The sequence below is a fragment of the Sander lucioperca genome, chromosome 8, assembly GCF_008315115.2.
Source record: "Sander lucioperca isolate FBNREF2018 chromosome 8, SLUC_FBN_1.2, whole genome shotgun sequence".
NCBI classification, from domain to species: Eukaryota; Metazoa; Chordata; class Actinopteri; order Perciformes; family Percidae; genus Sander; species Sander lucioperca.
In genome coordinates this window covers 30,106,209-30,123,685 of record NC_050180.1, presented here as the reverse complement: position 1 = coordinate 30,123,685, position 17,477 = coordinate 30,106,209, and the positions used below count along the sequence as shown (strand labels likewise).

General features: G+C 38.7%; 1 protein-coding gene across 1 annotated transcript; it reads left to right on the top strand.

The window, feature by feature from the left end:
- The first annotated feature begins 269 nt into the window (after nucleotides 1-269).
- On the top strand, nucleotides 270-16,667 carry fam118b (family with sequence similarity 118 member B). The gene is made up of 8 exons (XM_031290821.2): nucleotides 270-834; nucleotides 3,681-3,770; nucleotides 4,025-4,277; nucleotides 9,407-9,634; nucleotides 10,430-10,558; nucleotides 11,391-11,688; nucleotides 15,981-16,046; nucleotides 16,342-16,667. The coding sequence occupies exons 2-8, from the start codon at nucleotides 3,688-3,690 to the stop codon at nucleotides 16,353-16,355; spliced, it is 1,071 nt and encodes a 356-aa protein (XP_031146681.1). The 5' UTR covers nucleotides 270-834; nucleotides 3,681-3,687; the 3' UTR covers nucleotides 16,356-16,667.
- The last annotated feature ends 810 nt before the right edge of the window (nucleotides 16,668-17,477 follow it).

Below are 17,477 nucleotides of genomic sequence, written 5' to 3'. Positions count from 1 at the left end.
TACTATAATATATACATGAATACGTGGATATAAATATTACAGAATAATGCATTATTAATAAATGACTTCGGAATAGTACAAGTTTAATCCTGATATCTCTCTTGCATGAAAATACCGACTTATTTGCCATAAGCGTGCGCTGTTCCTGTTAATAACTGATATCTATTGTATTCAGTTTAACTGAAGGACGAGTCTGCTTTGATGTGTCTGCCATGCACCAAGATCTCCCATGCGGGTCAATATACCTAAATTCAGTTATTCGTACAGCACTTGAAGGCATCATAAGACCGGGTGCACATCACCACAGGCGGTGACTTCAACAGCTCCGCTAAACTTAAACATAGACGGTTATTGGAGCAGCCGGGGAAGTAGGGAAAATTGAGAGCATATTGGTTTATAACGGGGGAGATTACCTGATATCATTTTAGTTAAAGAGATTGTTTGATCACGGATATATGCTGCTTGGATTACTCTATCATCAGAATGACAAGTAAACAGACACAGTTTCGGGCTCTTGACAAACCTCGGAGATAGCTAACTTAGCTTAAAGCCAAAAAACAAACTAGCGTTAAGCTAACGTTAGTTGAGTTTTCTTTGTTCGTTATTTTTTGGTGGTTTACGGTCCCGTTGACGTTAAATTATCATCAGGTTTCATTAACACCATCAAAAGCTAAAAAGTCTGAACTCAAGTCGATGTCCATATATGCTATTTAACGTCATGATTCAACGTGGCTCAAGTTAATATAGAATTGGCTTTCACTACTTCGAATCAAAAGGATTTCTACTTGAACGAAAATAAACACTGGACATAAACTTAACGTTACCTATATCAAGGTAAGTAATGGCAACCTTTGTTAACGTTACCTTGTCCTTTTTCGTGATCGTTAGCTTCTAACGTACAGTAATCTATTGTCTCTTTAGAAATAAATGTTAGTAAAACATGGACTGTGTTAACGTTAGCCAACTCCCCGCACATGCGTGCTGTAGGACCAGTGGGGCATTGACTTAATGTTAAAGTTAAGAATAAAATATTAGGGAATCATCAGCTATTGTCTGTCACAGTTTCCAGGAACAATAACATCACTGCAAGTTGTATTTTTACAATGGCAAACAGCATGTGTCATCAGGAAAGGTGTGTTGCCAGGAGGAAATTTATACATTTCCTGTTAAATGATGACGGTGTTAAAGGTGCCATATTATACTCATTTTCAGGTCCGTACTTGCATTTTGAGTCTCCACTAGAACATGTTTACATGTTTTATTGTTAAAAAACACATTATTGCCCAATACTGTCTATCTGAATATACATGTCTGAAAGGCTTCGTTTTAGAACCTGTCTCTTTATGCCACCTCCAGAAAAAGACTAGTCTGCTCTGATTGGTCAGCATTTCCAGGTCTTTCGCATCAGCACTCTGCACCGTCATTGCAGCCGGGGAATGATTAAAACGGCACTGTAGTAGAGGATGGATAGAGGATGGTTCGGACAGATATTTAGAAATGATGTTCAGGTTCGGTGTGCGCGATAAGGCATTGCACATTTTAAATTTAAAACAGCTTATTATGTAGGTAGCAAATGGGCTTGTTTCACTTGATGCAAAGGTTTGTTTTTGTAATTAAAATACATTTAAAATATTACCCTAACATCCGTCTTCCTGTGTGCGAAAATTTGTTTATGTAGGCCTAGCTGTGACGTGCGCTTGTTTCCCCGTGTGCGCTGATGTGCTCATCTGTTGACATTTCTGAATGCCTTCCTACAGTTTCTCACTAAAAGCGGGCTTTCCACAAAAACAAACGTATATGGGTCATTAGTATGAGGAAATAAAATGAGATTTTAACTGTGTCGGGCTTAGGGCTAATTGCGATTTTTTTCCCAAATATTGCGATTGCGATTCGATTATTTTTTTAAGCTCTTTGTCTTCTGTATTATTCAAGAAAGACAAACAATAAATCATTTTATAGTATGAACAACACACAATTACACACTAGACAGTTAAATAAGTAAAAATATAGTGTATATATATATATACACACACACACACACACACACACACACACACACACAAGTGTATTTTTTTTACAGTGCACAGAGAGGAGCTGCCTCCAGCCCCTCCCCCTCGTGAAGTTGCGTGCTGCCGTGTGCACTTGTTCAGAGAGGCTATTGTTACGTTAGCTAGTTGCTGGTGTTCTTGCCGTGGGATTAACTGTACTAATAAAACCGTTGAAACCCCGCGAACGTCATTTACCCCCCGAACGTCATTTATCAGAGTCTGCTTGTTACCCCTCTCAGTGGCAGCTCCTCCACTCATATCTTTATAACGGAGCTAGCTAACTGCTAACCAGAGCTAACCGCTAATCAGAGCTAATCGTTGCTAACCGAGCCTTGAGTTCTGTGTGCCTGTATTCATTAACTGCATGTATAGACTCAAGCCCGAATAAAACCCTTCATTTTATTAAAATGGCTGTAAAAGTTTTAAACTACAACTCAGAGTTGTTTGAATGACAGAAATCTGCTCAAGGTACGACGTAGCGTTAGCGTGCTAAGTTGATGCTTTCTCTGTGGAGTGCAGACTGATTTGCTCTCGCGAGTCATGTGACCAAATCGCAGCCTTTGCGATTAGGAAATCGCATTTTAACATATCGCGATATTATCGCAAATGCAATTAATCGTTCAGCCCTAGTCGGGCTCAGGTCGGGCTCGGGCATAAATATCTTAATGTCTGTCGGGCTCGGGTCGGGTTCGGTTACTGCTCTGTCGGACGCAGGCCGGGCTCGGACAGAAAAATGTGGCCCGATCCGTACTCTACACTGTAGAGGCACTTTCTACCAATATATAATATAGTTGTGACATCACAATCGTACAGAAGTCTGAGGGACCATTTAAAGGCACCGTTTTTGGATACTGGCTGCCTGCTCTTCTCTGTGGATTAAGCGTTTTGATACTTTCACAGTATTTATATAGCACTTAGACCAGCTTTATAATAAAAAAAGAGACAGACAAATCTCACGTTTTACAATATGGGAGTAGGACAGGTGGAAGCACGGTTTCCATTTGCCATGATGCTTTGACCTGGCAGGGGTATTTCAGATATGATTTCCTATATGACATGATTCCAATTAGGGCTGTCAATTAAATGAAATGTTTAATTGCTAATAATCGCATGATTGTCCATATTTAACTTGCGGTTAATCACAATTTTTTTTTATCTGTTCTAAATGTTTTAAAGGGACATTTTTAAATTGGGAGTGGAGAAATAAGCTTGCTTTATGCAAATGTTTAATATTATTGCAACAATCGAAAACAATGACAAATACTTACTAGAATATTTTCCAAAGTAACCTCAAAGGTACTGTATGCTCAAAAAATATGCTAAAACCATAATATGGCAAACTTAAGCCCATCAAGCAACAACAAATGTGCATATTGGTCTGCCTTTGGCAAGGGAGGGAAGGTTCTCAGCATTAGCCGCATGCTATGTCAAAAAAAATTGTGCTGTTAAAAGGAATTTGCGCTAACTCGTTATTATGGTGTTCATTTTAACAGCCCCAATTCCAATATGATAAGGTTGTTAAAAGGGAAGCTTCATCTCAGTCAAGCAACATATGCATGTGGCACTTCGTTTGCAGAATTGCTGTGTGTAGTCATCAGACTTAGCATGTGGCTGATCTTGTTCCTGTTACAGGACCTGAATGGCCTCCGTTGTTGCAGTGAAAACTGAGAAGCGACCTGCAGCTGATTCTCAGGATGCAGACTCAAATGCAAAAAAGCCCAGGTAAGCTAAGCTCAGGCGCTGCTTTGGAGCCAGCGGCACAGTCTGCCCATGACTCATGCATCAGTTTTGTCTACAGGGCTGATTCAAATCTTGTTTCCTTGAGTTCCTCTTTTTTCCAGTCCTAACTAAAGCTAGGTTTTAGTTTCACACTGCATGTTAATCTGCTTGAAAATGGTTTGTTTAATGCTGTGTGGAAGGATTTGGGAAGCACCATCTTTTGAACCATCTTCACTCAATCTCTGCCTGCCCCATAGGAAACTTCTGCCCAGCCTGAAGACCAAGCAAGCCCCCGAGCTAGTCTTGGTGATTGGCACGGGGGTAAGCTCTGCAGTGGCCCCTCAAGTCCCTGCACTCCGCTCCTGGAAAGGCCTCATCCAGGCCTTGCTTGATGCAGCCAATGACTTTGACCTACTAGAGGAAGAGGAGAGTCGGCGTTTCCAGAAGCACATGCAGGAAGATAAGAATTTGGTTCATGTGGCCCATGACCTCATTCAGAAACTTTCCCCGGTAAGACTGCCTGAGCCTTTTCCTTGCCTTTCTCCTATACACCACCCTGTCAAGCATACAAACACATTGCAGACAGACTGTCAGCACACTGTCCTTTTTCTCAGCCAGGGACATTTTGTTCAACTTCCATCAAATTGAGATAAGACATCTTAGTCGTATCTCATTAAAAGACCTATATGTAGCTAATGACACAAGGCTCGTTTGTGACTTTTTCTTACAAATGAATTTTGGTCAATGCAAACTCTTTTTTTTTTAATCAGTTAACCGTTTTTAATCAGTTCGTGTAGAATCAATCACACATGCAAGGATCATTGATGTTGGAAAAAAAACACCCGGATGAAGACACATGAGCTGAACCACATTAGTGTTTTAATCAAGGTTTACAGCAGATATACAGATATATTAGTAATAATTTATTCATCCAAATTCAGATGATATTTTTTCCAAAGAGAAATGAAAATACAACAAGCTGGACATCATATATGAGACTTTTGGTTCATTACAAAAAACTGAACCACTCGCCTTTTAAGTGTGGACAAGTTCCCGATTCGATTTGTATTGCCATTTTCATTTATTGTGATTCTAGAAGTATTGCGATTCGATAGTACCAAGTATTGCAATTTTCTTTTCCTTCTTTAACAAAAACAAAAGTTGAATAATACACTTCTAGAGACAATATATCATGAGCCATTTCTAAAAAAACAAATTGTTTTCTAAGAAGAATGTACATCACAAGTCAGTCAGTCTGACATTTATTTAAATTGTAAAGAAGTACATAACATGGATTTTCTGCATTTTCTGCTTTCGCTCTGTTTTGCTGGAAATGGATATGATGTAGTCGCCGTCAGCGGTACTGTATAAACAGGTAAAAAAATAAAAATAAACCAAACATCACATGAAATTGCTATTGCGAATAAGGCTGCATAATTGATATTAGATAGCAATTTCAATTCATACCGCTGCGCAATCTCATTTTCATATCTTACTCCAAAGTTGCATCAACGACAGCAAAAAGACCAATGTTTTGTCATAGTAACATCACATCTTATTATCGCCTAAAATTAATGAACCAATCAAGCCCACCAAAACAAACCAACCATACAAACACAACAAGAGCCTTACACGGGGCATCACCATCCCTGACAGAGGCAACCAATTTATTTTTTATTGTTCCCTAATAAGTCAGAGAAAGTCATACATTTAAAAACAGGGTTTCTGCAGGTTTCACCAAGTCAAACTTAAGACTTTTCAAGTCCTTTTTTTAAGACCATTATGAATGAAATTTAAGACCTATATCGTGACTTAAAAAAAATGTCAGTGTGTGGAAACAATGTCTGAAAAAATTCCCCGATTTCCTCATTGGCATTATAGGACTGGTGTCTAGATTGGCTGCAATATAAGTTGCATATTGGTCTAATTTGTAGTCATAATACAGCAAATTATAATTGGACTAGCGACAGAAAGAACTACAACACCACAGAATTAAAGAAGAACATTGTAAAGTGCTGCAGGAACATTTCAATGAGCATAAGAGGTAGGGGTGTGCAAAAAAATCGATTCACATTCGAATCGCGATTCAAGCTCGTCGAAAATCGATTCATAGAATTCAAAAAAATCGATTTCATATTTTTTATTAAATCTATTTCATATTTTTTATTAAAAAAAAATTATTTCTTTTTTAAATTGTATGTCTACTGCAATCACATGGGAAAAGTAACTACATTTACATACTGTGAATAGTTTTTTTTAATCGAGAATCGACATTTTCTGAATCGTGCACCCCTAATAAGAGGTAGGGAAATTAAGACCTGTTAAAAATGATTGAAGACCTAGAACACAATGCTATAGCAAATTTAAGACTTTTTAAGTCCTAACATTTTGATTTTGAAATTTTAGACTTTAAGACCTCGCGGAAACCCTGAAAAAAAGGATTCTCCTTTTTTACAGAACCTTGCAGCTCTAAACGAATTGGATTATTACAAATAATTTTCAAAAGAAAATGGAAAAAAACTACTTGGGATTTCCATATTACTCAGCTCTCTTCCTATATTGGACTGGTCTAGTCTGGTGCAGGGCTGGCAGATGGGAGCCTTAATACAGTTTGCCTCCTGTGTTAGTCATGTCTCATCGCACCTTTGACATTGATAAAGCGCTTTGTTTCTGCCCTCAGCCGGCCTGTTGTCACAAAGCGAACAAGCAACGCTTTTATGGCTCTATCCAGCGTGTTTATTTCAATCCACAGTCGTGCAGACACCAGCCCACTGCTGTTGGCTATAGACACAGCAGGCTCTAGCATGCTGAGAGAAAAAAAACAAGCATAGAATAATGTGAACCAGCTGCCCCCCCTCCTAGCCCAGATTTTCCATTCAGACAGAGTTAAAGCACTACCCAAACAGCAAGCATACTGTAAATGACAGGAGAGGACATGAGTTTGTAGTGATTCCATTCACAAAACCCTTCTGCAATTTTTCCCCCCCTTTGATGCAGTTAAGAACACATGTTCACACTAGACATTAATTGATGTCCTCTGACCCAAGAAAATTAATTTCTTTAAGTATGTGAGTTATAGCGTTTCCCCAAGGCATATGGAATTGGACAATATGTCCTAATATCAAAATACCCTAAGAAAACTGAAGCATACGAGGGTGTGAGAGACTTGCCTCCAGTCTAGTTAACAGCTGTGAGAGTTTAACCCACTTTTCGTGGAATTGTGTTTGAAATGGATTATTGTGGTTTGCAGGCACACAGTGCCAGGTAATGAGGGTAATCTGAAGTAAAAACTGAATGAGAACTTTTTTTTTTTGTAAATCCTCTCACACATTTGACCTTGGCAAATAACAACTTTGCCGACTTGTTTATTTGCACAATTCAGGCAAGAAATATTAACAATGTTTTGGGTGAATGGAGGAAACATTTGATCATGTGTTGGTACTGGCTTTGATAATAATCTGAGATTTGTAAATGATAAAGCTCTCTACGTCCCTAGCTGCTAAAGGAAATGGTCGTGGTTTATTTTACCCAAGTCAACTGTCATTGTGAAATTAACCATAACTGTCAAGATCAAGCTACAGTATGTGGTCTTTAAGTCACTGTGTTATAGGAATTTTGTTGTAGCAACATCACTGTTTTGTGCTAACGGTATGCATGTCCACAGTAGGGCAGTCCAGAGCTAGCATAAAACTAATAAAATATATATTAAGAGAATATTTAGAAACCAGAGTTGTTTACTTGCACTTCATTTGGTCATTACATAAGTCATGAGACAGTCCAAGGACACCCAGTGATCAGGATGGGTGCTGTAGACACTAGATGTGGATAATGAGCTTCTTCCTGTGGAAAGGACTCCTGCTGTTTAGCCCATTAGAGCTGTAATCTCTGGAAGCCAGCGGAGCATTTCCCTGTGCTAGGATCACCTTGGTCACCGCATCTCTGCACTACGCTTTGCTATTCTTAGTTGCCAGACTTTCTTTTTACAACAGGCTTGGCCAGGTAAGGGTGAGATTCCGACTGTGTAGTCACAACCCATAATCTCTTAGCAGACTACGGTGGTATGCGAGTTGCTACTTGACGAGCTGTGGTCAGTATCAGAGAGGGGGATGGAGTGTTTGATACAGAACAAAGTTGCCCATGAGTAGATACTTTTAAAAAAACTGGCACACACTTGACACACCCCTGAAGTCTCTACTTGAGAGTAAATTGGGGCAGTTAGGGTGCCAGTTGGAATTCCTGTGGAGGGTGATGCCAAGGAGAAGTCTTGGTGAAAGCATGTTAAAACAAAAATAAATAGGGCCTGGAGTACATGACTATATGAGTCACTTCCTACTCAAGTTTGGGCTTAAACTCCTGATTAGGATAGTAACTAGGCTGACATCTTTACACCTAATGTGTCTACAAATAGGAGTGCTGATTGGGCTGTATAACTATACATACTCTACTATATTAACAACATCAAAAACAAAACAAAATTGACCTACTTTTCAATTTGTTTTTTTATGGGGAAGTTACACTACACTCATTTTCTCCAGTGTTTGTGGTAGCAATTATTCTGCAGTTGCGCCCCACATCTAAAGCATATCATGTAGTTGTTGCTCAACCTGGGCTCAAACACACATTTATTTAAAGACACACATGGTCAGGTCACATGGCATGATAAGTGAAACGGTGTACTCAAGAGTTCAATCCCATTAAAAGGCTGCTTGTTGTGGGTATGTGAAAGTGTACTTGATATCACAGTTGTGGTAAATTTGACAATATCCTATTGGTATTTAAATATTTTAACAGGTCATACTTACCCTTACAGTAATTAACTAATAAACTAATGCAGTAATTCTGCTCATGTTCAAACAAGTTAAACATGACATTTCCAGTGAATATGGTAATGTGTGGTAACTGACAGAGTCTGGGTTTAAATTCCCAGGGGGGCCACACACACTAAAAATATACTCCCGAGTACAGTAAATATTTGATAAAATAAGGAACAAACGTACCTCACAATGACACTGTATGGTTATCTCTTAATTGTTTCTGCCAGAGGTTATTTTATGAATCAGTTTTCAGTCAGTACACACAGCATTCTAGGGTGGAAAATCTTATCCACTTTTAAAACTTGGGAAAGTGCAGATTATTTACTACAATTTGGCCATTCTTGTGTTAAGACTTAACAAATCAATGCATATTTTGAGGTACAGTTTTCTTCTATTGTGAGAAGGCAGTAGTACAGCTGTCTTACGTTGCAGCAACAGTGAAATACTTCACAACCATGTGTACTTCAGAACCTAGATATGATAGCCTCAGGATCTGTGCTCCAATGATCTTTATTTATTTTATTTTCATAGCAATTTTTACTTCCTCCTGGCGCACTAGATCACAGTGTTGCTTATTGTTTGCTGCATTTTTTTTGCTGTTATCATACTGCATTCAGTGCTGTTTAAAGGTGCTTAGCTGGCGATTGATCTAGTATAAGTAGGATTGTGCGTTGCGCTTTGCCACTTTTTGCAGTAACATCACCAAACAACCTGCAAAAACAGTTGTGTGAAAAGCATGCCAATTGAACAATTTGTCACATCTACTCATATAGTAAGTAATGTGTTCTTTATTATTCCTACCATTTTCTCTCTTTTATTTTACAGAGAACAGGCAATGTGCGATCAACATTCTTCAAGGACTGTCTATACGAGGTGTTTGACAATTTGGAGTGTAAGATGGAGCATGCAGGGAAACATCTTCTGCGCTCAGTGCTGCAGTTAATGGAGAGTGGTGCGCTGGTCCTCACTACTAACTTTGACAACCTGTTGGAGATCTATGCAGCTCACCAGGGCACCAAGCTGGAGTCTTTGGACCTGACCGATGAGAAGAAGGTAAACAGGGCTTGGATTCTGTTATGGCATTGATTGGTCTTTTCTGCCACAATACACTCAGCTTTTTTTCAGATGAGTGCAAAGGTCACTTAAGCAAATACTTTGTTAGTTCAGACCTGGATTGTATTGTTTTAATAGTCTGACACATTTCAAAGTTCAAGTTATATTTCACAGATGATTTTAATCTCAAATCACAAACGCACTAGTCTGGAGGGGGCCTGAAGAGTATGTTGTCCTCTGATCACATGGGTGAACTCACTGCACAGTCAGTTACATTTATGACATAACCTTGCAGTGAAGTTCCTCGTTGGCCGAGACAAACCGATAATGCTTTGTCCTGAAAGAGACTTTTGTCTCTGACAGGTGGAGGTTAAAGTTCTAACCAGCTGTTGTCAAATTGTATAGATTAAACAATATTTGCTTTGGGTTTAAGAATGGGATGAAGGAGAAGCCAGTGTTAGCCTAGGAAACGGGTTGTTTTCGCTTCCGACCGGTTTCTCCGCAAAATGAAAAATGTCATGTCACATGTTACATGTCATGTAATTTATGTCCCAGTGCATTTCAAGTTGGGTTGATTATTTGTTAAACAGAACACACATTTGCAAAAACTGGTCAGAGTTTTCTGAGAGACCTGTTGCCTCTCAGTCCTGGTATTTATGCCTTGTCTCCATCAGGGCTAATATCCTCTAACTGCTGTTCAGTGATTTTACTCCCAGCCCAGCCAGAACAGGATTGAGTGCAGTGGACTGTTAAGTAAGTCGGTGTTCGTGTCTGCGTGTGTGCGTGTGTGTCTAGGTGTTGGAGTGGGCTCAGGAGAAACGGATGTTAAGTGTTCTGCATATCCATGGTGTTTACACCAACCCCAGTGGTATTGTACTGCACCCTGCAGGCTACCAGAATGTACTGAGGAACACTGAAGTTATGGTGAGCCCTGAAATTGTTCACTATTGGTTATGTTTCTGATAAAAGGACTTTATTCTGCAAGATTTTGTACTAAACGCTGTGTCAATGACCAAATTGCCGTCTCCGCACTTTGATGTATTTGAAATGGTAGCTTTTGTATAAGTGTATTAGTAATGTGTGTGTGTGTGTGTGTGTATATATATATATATATATACACATACATATATATATATATACATACATATATATATATATATATATATATATATATACACACATACATATACATATACACATACATATATATACACATATATATATATACACATATATATGTGTATATATACACACACATACATATATATATATATATATATATATATATATATATATATATATGTATGTGTGTGTATATATACACATATATATGTGTATATATATATATATGTGTATATATATACACATATATATATATATATATATATATATATATATATATATATGTATATATATGTATATGTGTATATATATATATATATATATGTATATGTGTATATATATATATATATATATATATATATATGTATATGTGTATATATATATATATATATATATATATATATGTATATATATATGTGTGTATATATATATATGTGTATATATATACACATATATATATGTGTATATATGTGTGTGTATATGTATATATATATATATATATATATAATGTGTGTGTATATATATATGTGTGTGTGTGTGTGTGTGTGTGTGTGTGTGTATATGTATATATATATATATATATATATATATATATATATACACACACACATACAATTACCTCTGGTTTCAACAGCGGGAGATCCAGAAGCTGTACGAGACCAAATCTTTTGTGTTTCTCGGCTGCGGGCGCACAGTAGACGACACAACTTTCCAGGCTCTGTTCTTGGAGGCAGTCAAACACAAGTCGGACCTTGAACACTTCATGCTGGTACGGCGAGAGGACGTGGGTGAGTTCAAGAAGCTGCGTGACAACATGCTGGACAAGGGCATCAAGGTCATCTCCTATGGAGACGAGTATGCCGACCTACCCGAGTACTTTGAGAGGCTGGCCAATGAGATCTGCAACCGTGATGTGTCAACCAACGGCTGGGGTAAGGAGGATTAAAGTAGATCACAGTTCATTTGTGTGCCTGTTTGTACTGTAGGAGAGGGTTTGTTCTGCAGGGTTGTCTCAGTTTGGGCCTGGGAGTCAAACTAGAGGTGTGGGGTTTCAAAGAAGTGGGCATTTAGGAGGCAGGCAGGGGCTAATGAAAGACGGTGGCCCAGTCCCAAAGTCCGGACTTTGGTGCGTGTCCTTGTGAAATTCGTAAGGGCTTAGGGTTGTCCAAATGTCGAATTTCAAAGGGCGTGAGGGTTTGAGTACACACTTTCCGTGAGTCTGCATCGATGCAGACTTCACCAAAGGGAATTACCCACAGTTCAAAGCGTTGTGACGTTTACCGCGGAGACCATAGTGAAATCCGGAAATTACAAAGGTAAACAACAGCACGACACACGACCACGGAACACAGACAAACCTGTTGTCCAGCTTGTAAAACAAGAGTTTGAAAAAATTTTGAATCAGGCAGCCGTCAGTGTGGAAAGCAACAAACAAGTGTCAGCGACATCTTTGTTATTAAATGTCATCAAGGTAACGTGTTCTCGTGAAGTGCTGTCCCAATCCCATTTATACCTATCTGAGCTCATGTGGCCTCACACACTCACTCACTTAGCACCTGAGATCAATTAAATCTGTGAGTCTTTAGTCCTTAGTCCTCAGGGCTCACTTTGGGATTGGACTGATGTTGAGTTGCATTATGGATAATGTAGGATTCACTGTTGTTGGAGCTTGACCTATACTACTTTTAGAACTAAAATTCAAAATATGGGGGCCTCTGCTGCTTCGATTTTGACCACCTCCTGCGAGTCCCCCAATTTAATGGGAGTGCAATACTAAATCGCTGGAGTACCCTCTTACATAACAGAGCATTGCACAGTCAGGCCCTGCATATGTGGCAGAGACTCGGTGGTGGGTAACGTTACAGTGCCAGTTTAACAGCCCCAAAATGTATCTATGACCTTTTTACCTATCTATTTCAACCATACTTTTAGATCACTATTTCAAACATTTATTCATTACAGTACGTTTAGCTAATAATTTAAACTGTTTATTCCTCAGAGAGAGGTTCATCTCAAATATAACGCTGTACTCAGAATTGGCTATAGTCACTGACTGTGGGAAATGGTAGCTCTGTGAGTAACGATGATTAGGCTAACATTACAATATGAGCTATTTGGTCCCTGCTGATTAAAAAGGATGATATGATGTGCTGTCCTGTGTGATTAAAGAAAACCTATCTACAGGTGTTGATATTGTCCTTCAGGTTATTATAGTGATGAAAAGCAGGTGCATATCTGTCTATGGCGTGAAGTTATGGAACACATTACCAGAGGAATTAAAACATATTAGGAATGTCTTCAAATGTAAAAAAGGGTTCAAAGACATGACACTAGATAAGTATAGACATTGAGTAGTATTATTCTGTGAGACTGTTGATAATGGTGATGATGAACATCATTATTATCATTATGGTTATCATCATTATTTAGGATATTATTCACCTTATGGTAGCAATGTACTGTATGTACTGACCCATATGGGTATATGTAAGCGTGTATGTATGTATGTGTGTGTGTATGTATGTATGTATGTATGTATGTATGTATGTATGTATATATGTAGGTAAGTGTATGCATGCATATGCAAACACACTGTATGTATGCATGTATGTAGAAAGTTATCTGGGTAAGTGTATATGTTCTTTAGTTTTTTTTGTATAATTTATTTTATCTTTCTTGTCTTATCAATTTTTTCTTGACAATTTGTTTGTTACTCTTAAAAATGTGAGAAGGGGGGGCCTGATATAAGCTGAAGCTTCTGACCTTACCCTTTTGTTACGACCAATACATTAATTCATTTATTCATTCATTCATTCGTTCATTCATAAGCTGTAGTCTGTCTTTGTAAATCATGTATGATGGAAGCTATCTACTAGGGATGAACGATTTGGAAAAATATCTAATTGTGATTATTTTGACTGATATTGCAGTTGGGATATGTTTCACGATATTGGAGAGAATAATAATTCTTGCATCATTGTCATTTTCATTGAAAAATATGTTAAAATGATCGTGGTGTGATTTTTCGCGAGGATCTGTACCAAACAGATTTTTCCTTGAGTCTGTAGACTAAGACTTGTAGGCCGGGACATCTGTGCAGCACCACAATACTTAATTCAGAATGGTGCTTTAACACATAATAGTCCTCCTGCGATTTGGATTCCAAACAATTGTTCAACCCTAATATCTACAGGTGTTGCTATTGTCCTCCAGGTTGTGATCATAGGCTATAGCATGTCAGTGTAAATCCTGTACAAAGTATAGGTGTTAAGGCAAATTTATGCTCCTGTGTTAAATCGACGCTGTTAAACCAACATATAAAAAGTGTAAACCTCAGGCCACTTACATAGGCTACGGAGAAAGCTCTGCGTGTAGCCCCCGCAGAAGTATAAATCCGCCTTTACATAGTATGCTAAACACTAACAACGTTAGAGTCAACTACTGGATTGTGCGTGTTTGAAACATTTTTAATCCGTGCCTGCTCTTAGGCCCGACGTGTTAAATGTTCCATGCACCCGAATTAAGACCTGGGGTGATCGAGCTTTTGAGTCCGTAGCAGCACCTGAACTTTGGAATGCTCTGCCTCCATACGGTCTGAAGTTTCTGTGGATTATTAAAAAAAACAAAAAAAAAAAAACATATAAAGTAGTGCTGTCAGTTAAACGCGTTATTAACAGCGTTAATGCAAACCCATTTTAACGGCGTCAATTTTTTTATCGCGAGATTAACGTTCTTTTTGGCCTAGCAAACTTTGTAGTTTCTTTCACATGCTGTTGCAACAACTAGTAACGTTAGAAAAACACCACACCGGATCTAGCTAGACCAGAAACATAACAACAGGCACGCCGCACACACTTGTTTGGGCTTGTGAGCCGGCCAAAGAGTAGTAGGCTAACGTTACGTTTTGAGTGGATGGCGAGCGCGAGACGCCGAAATGGATGGCAATAAGATTCTGAATGGAAAGTTGCCAAATGGTTCCATTGACAAGACCAAAGTGATCTGTGTGTTTTTGTTGTTGTGAACTGAGCTATCATCGCAGCACGTCCAGTCTGAAAAACCACTTGATGGCCAAGCACACAGCTGATGCCAATTCTCCGCCCCCTCGTCAAAGCCAGGCGACAAAAGCACAAAGCAAGCCGATCCACTTTTCTATGTTGATAAGAGCATTAAAATGAGAAAAAATAATTGGACAAAAAGAAATCTAGGGACATTTAGAATAGATAAAAATGTGCGATTAATTGCGAGTTAACTATGAAATTAATCGCGATTGAATATTTTAATCGTTTGACAGCACTAATATAAAGACATACCTTTTCAGAGGCATTTGGTTAACCTGTCTGCACCTGGTCTGCTCTTTATGTATTATTGTGTAATATTAATTGTGTATCGCATTCTTATTATGTATTGTGGTCTTAGTTTTGTACTTTTTAAACATGTGCTCACATGGTCATTTTATCTTTTTTTAAATGATTTTTTGTCTTGTATTTTGTGTTATGCCCTGTGAAGCACTTTGTGGCTTATTCCTGTAAAGAGCACTTTAGAAATAAATGTTACTGACCTACTCAATGCTTGGTTGCTTTTGCTGTCAAAATGGGTTCTGCATTTTCCAGTCAAGAGATATCCATCCATCCATCTTCGTCCGCTTATCCGGGGTCGGGTCGCGGGGGCAGCAGCTCCAGCAGGGGACCCCAAACGTCCCTTTCCCGAGCAGTCAAGAGATAGTTTGGTCTTATTTAACAATACTACTACTACTGGTTCTATGGTACCAGGTTAATTAGTGCACAGTAAATGCATTTGTTTGTTTGACAACTTAAACTAAATAATCTAAATTTTTCATGTGGAATTTACTGTGTTCATCGGGTACTCTAGTTAAATAGAACATTACTCGTAAATAGTATCTGACTGTTTAATGTATTCCAGAAAGGGAACAAAAAAGCAGGACATTATTTCAGTCTGGTGGATATGTTATAACATGGGTTGAACCATAGTTGAAGCATTAAAACTAGACTGGAAGCAGATTTTATTTATGGCATAAATTGTAGTCGGTAGTCCCTGTTTCATAACATACGTTTTCTGTCAGCCTCTCTCTTGGAAAATAAATTGTGGCATTCATTATATTTCAGTTTAGTAGATCGGCTTAACTTGCTAGCTCTTCTCTCTGAAAGGATTTCAGAATGAGAGTTGCCTGCATTTTATAATTGTCTTTCTTTATCTTTATCTGCAGGGTCTCCTTCACGAAATGGGGAAGAACAGCAGAACGGCTTTAACACACAGAAAAGCCTCCTTCAAGGTTAGGACTGAATGCTTCTCTTTGACTTGAGGCAGTGGCCACTTGCAAGAGACATTTCCAGAATAATACAGTAAAGTACTGTCCAAGGCTCTTGTTGTCTTACTGCATGCTGGTAGATAGAAAAGTCAGGTCTGTTCTTGATTTTTAGTATCAAAAGAACTGCTGGCATTCCTTTACACAAAGATACAACTGACTTGGCAGTATTGCATGCATGGCAGTCAGTGGCAACATTTCAGTTGATGCTCTTTGTTTTTCAACTGCTCACTTAAGTCCCTTCCTTCTCTTTTTGCCCCAGCCCATCATTCTTGACAGGCACAGTCGGGATCATTATCAGTCCTTTTCCTCCACAGCTCCGCCGTGAGATCAGTGTACTTTGAGTAGTACTAGAGTCTGATTTCAATCAAGGGATTTAAGAATGCGGGTAAACTATGGGCCATGGCAGACCTAAAAGCTGTTGACAGGGTTTCACAGGTGTCTGTGATTTTCCTTTATTAGTTCTGCTTTAAAAGGGAAAGGAGAAGCAAGTAATAGCCAATAGCCAAACTCACAGTCCCACTGCACTGTATTTAAATGTTGCTCAATGTTTGCGAATCTACAGTAAATGAAAGTTTTAAATATGCAGATGATGGAATGGTATGTTCTCACTTCAATTTGACAAGTTATAGATCTGAGTCCACTGACAGTTGACTTGGATTACAATGATGAAATCAAACTGCATCACCTTGACCTACCTGCCCGGGAAGAGAAGTTGTAGGTGATTTTAACTGAAAGCAATCTCAAACTGATCTCATGAAGTGGCGTATGTATGACACGCCAATTTGTATGAAATTATTGGCGTGTTATCAAGATGCATACTCGCTTTTTATTGTGTTTATCAATGCCGTTTGGCCTCCGTTGACTTACATTACCTTGCGATTGCGTGTGAATTGACGCCATAGCGAGTATGAAAGGGAGGTTGGCAAACACAGGACTTTCACCCAGGAGACCGGGGATCGTGTCCCCCGTGTCACGTTTCCTAAAGTCAACCATCGCTTTCTTTTACTAAACCCAACCCCGTTCTTCTTTTCCTAAACCCATCCGGTTGTTCTCTTTCTAAAGAAAGTGGGCGTGTATGTTTACGCGAAGTCATGATATCATGTTGGGCAATCTTGTGTTGATATGCAAGGATTATCTGTCATGCTCTACCCTAAAACCAGTCATACTTGCACACTACTGGATGGTGAATTGGGATGGGCACACTTATCTTAGTGATGGATGGTTACTTGGTTTGCAAATACATTGTTATGATTCTGTCCTTCAGAAGACAGCAGAGAGGTTCCCAGCCAGTAGCAATCACTTTGCCACTCCTGTGCTAAAAATGTTCTTTGTAAGCCTTTTTTGTATTTTTAATACTTGCATGTGTTTTCTGACATAGTATTTATAAGTACTATT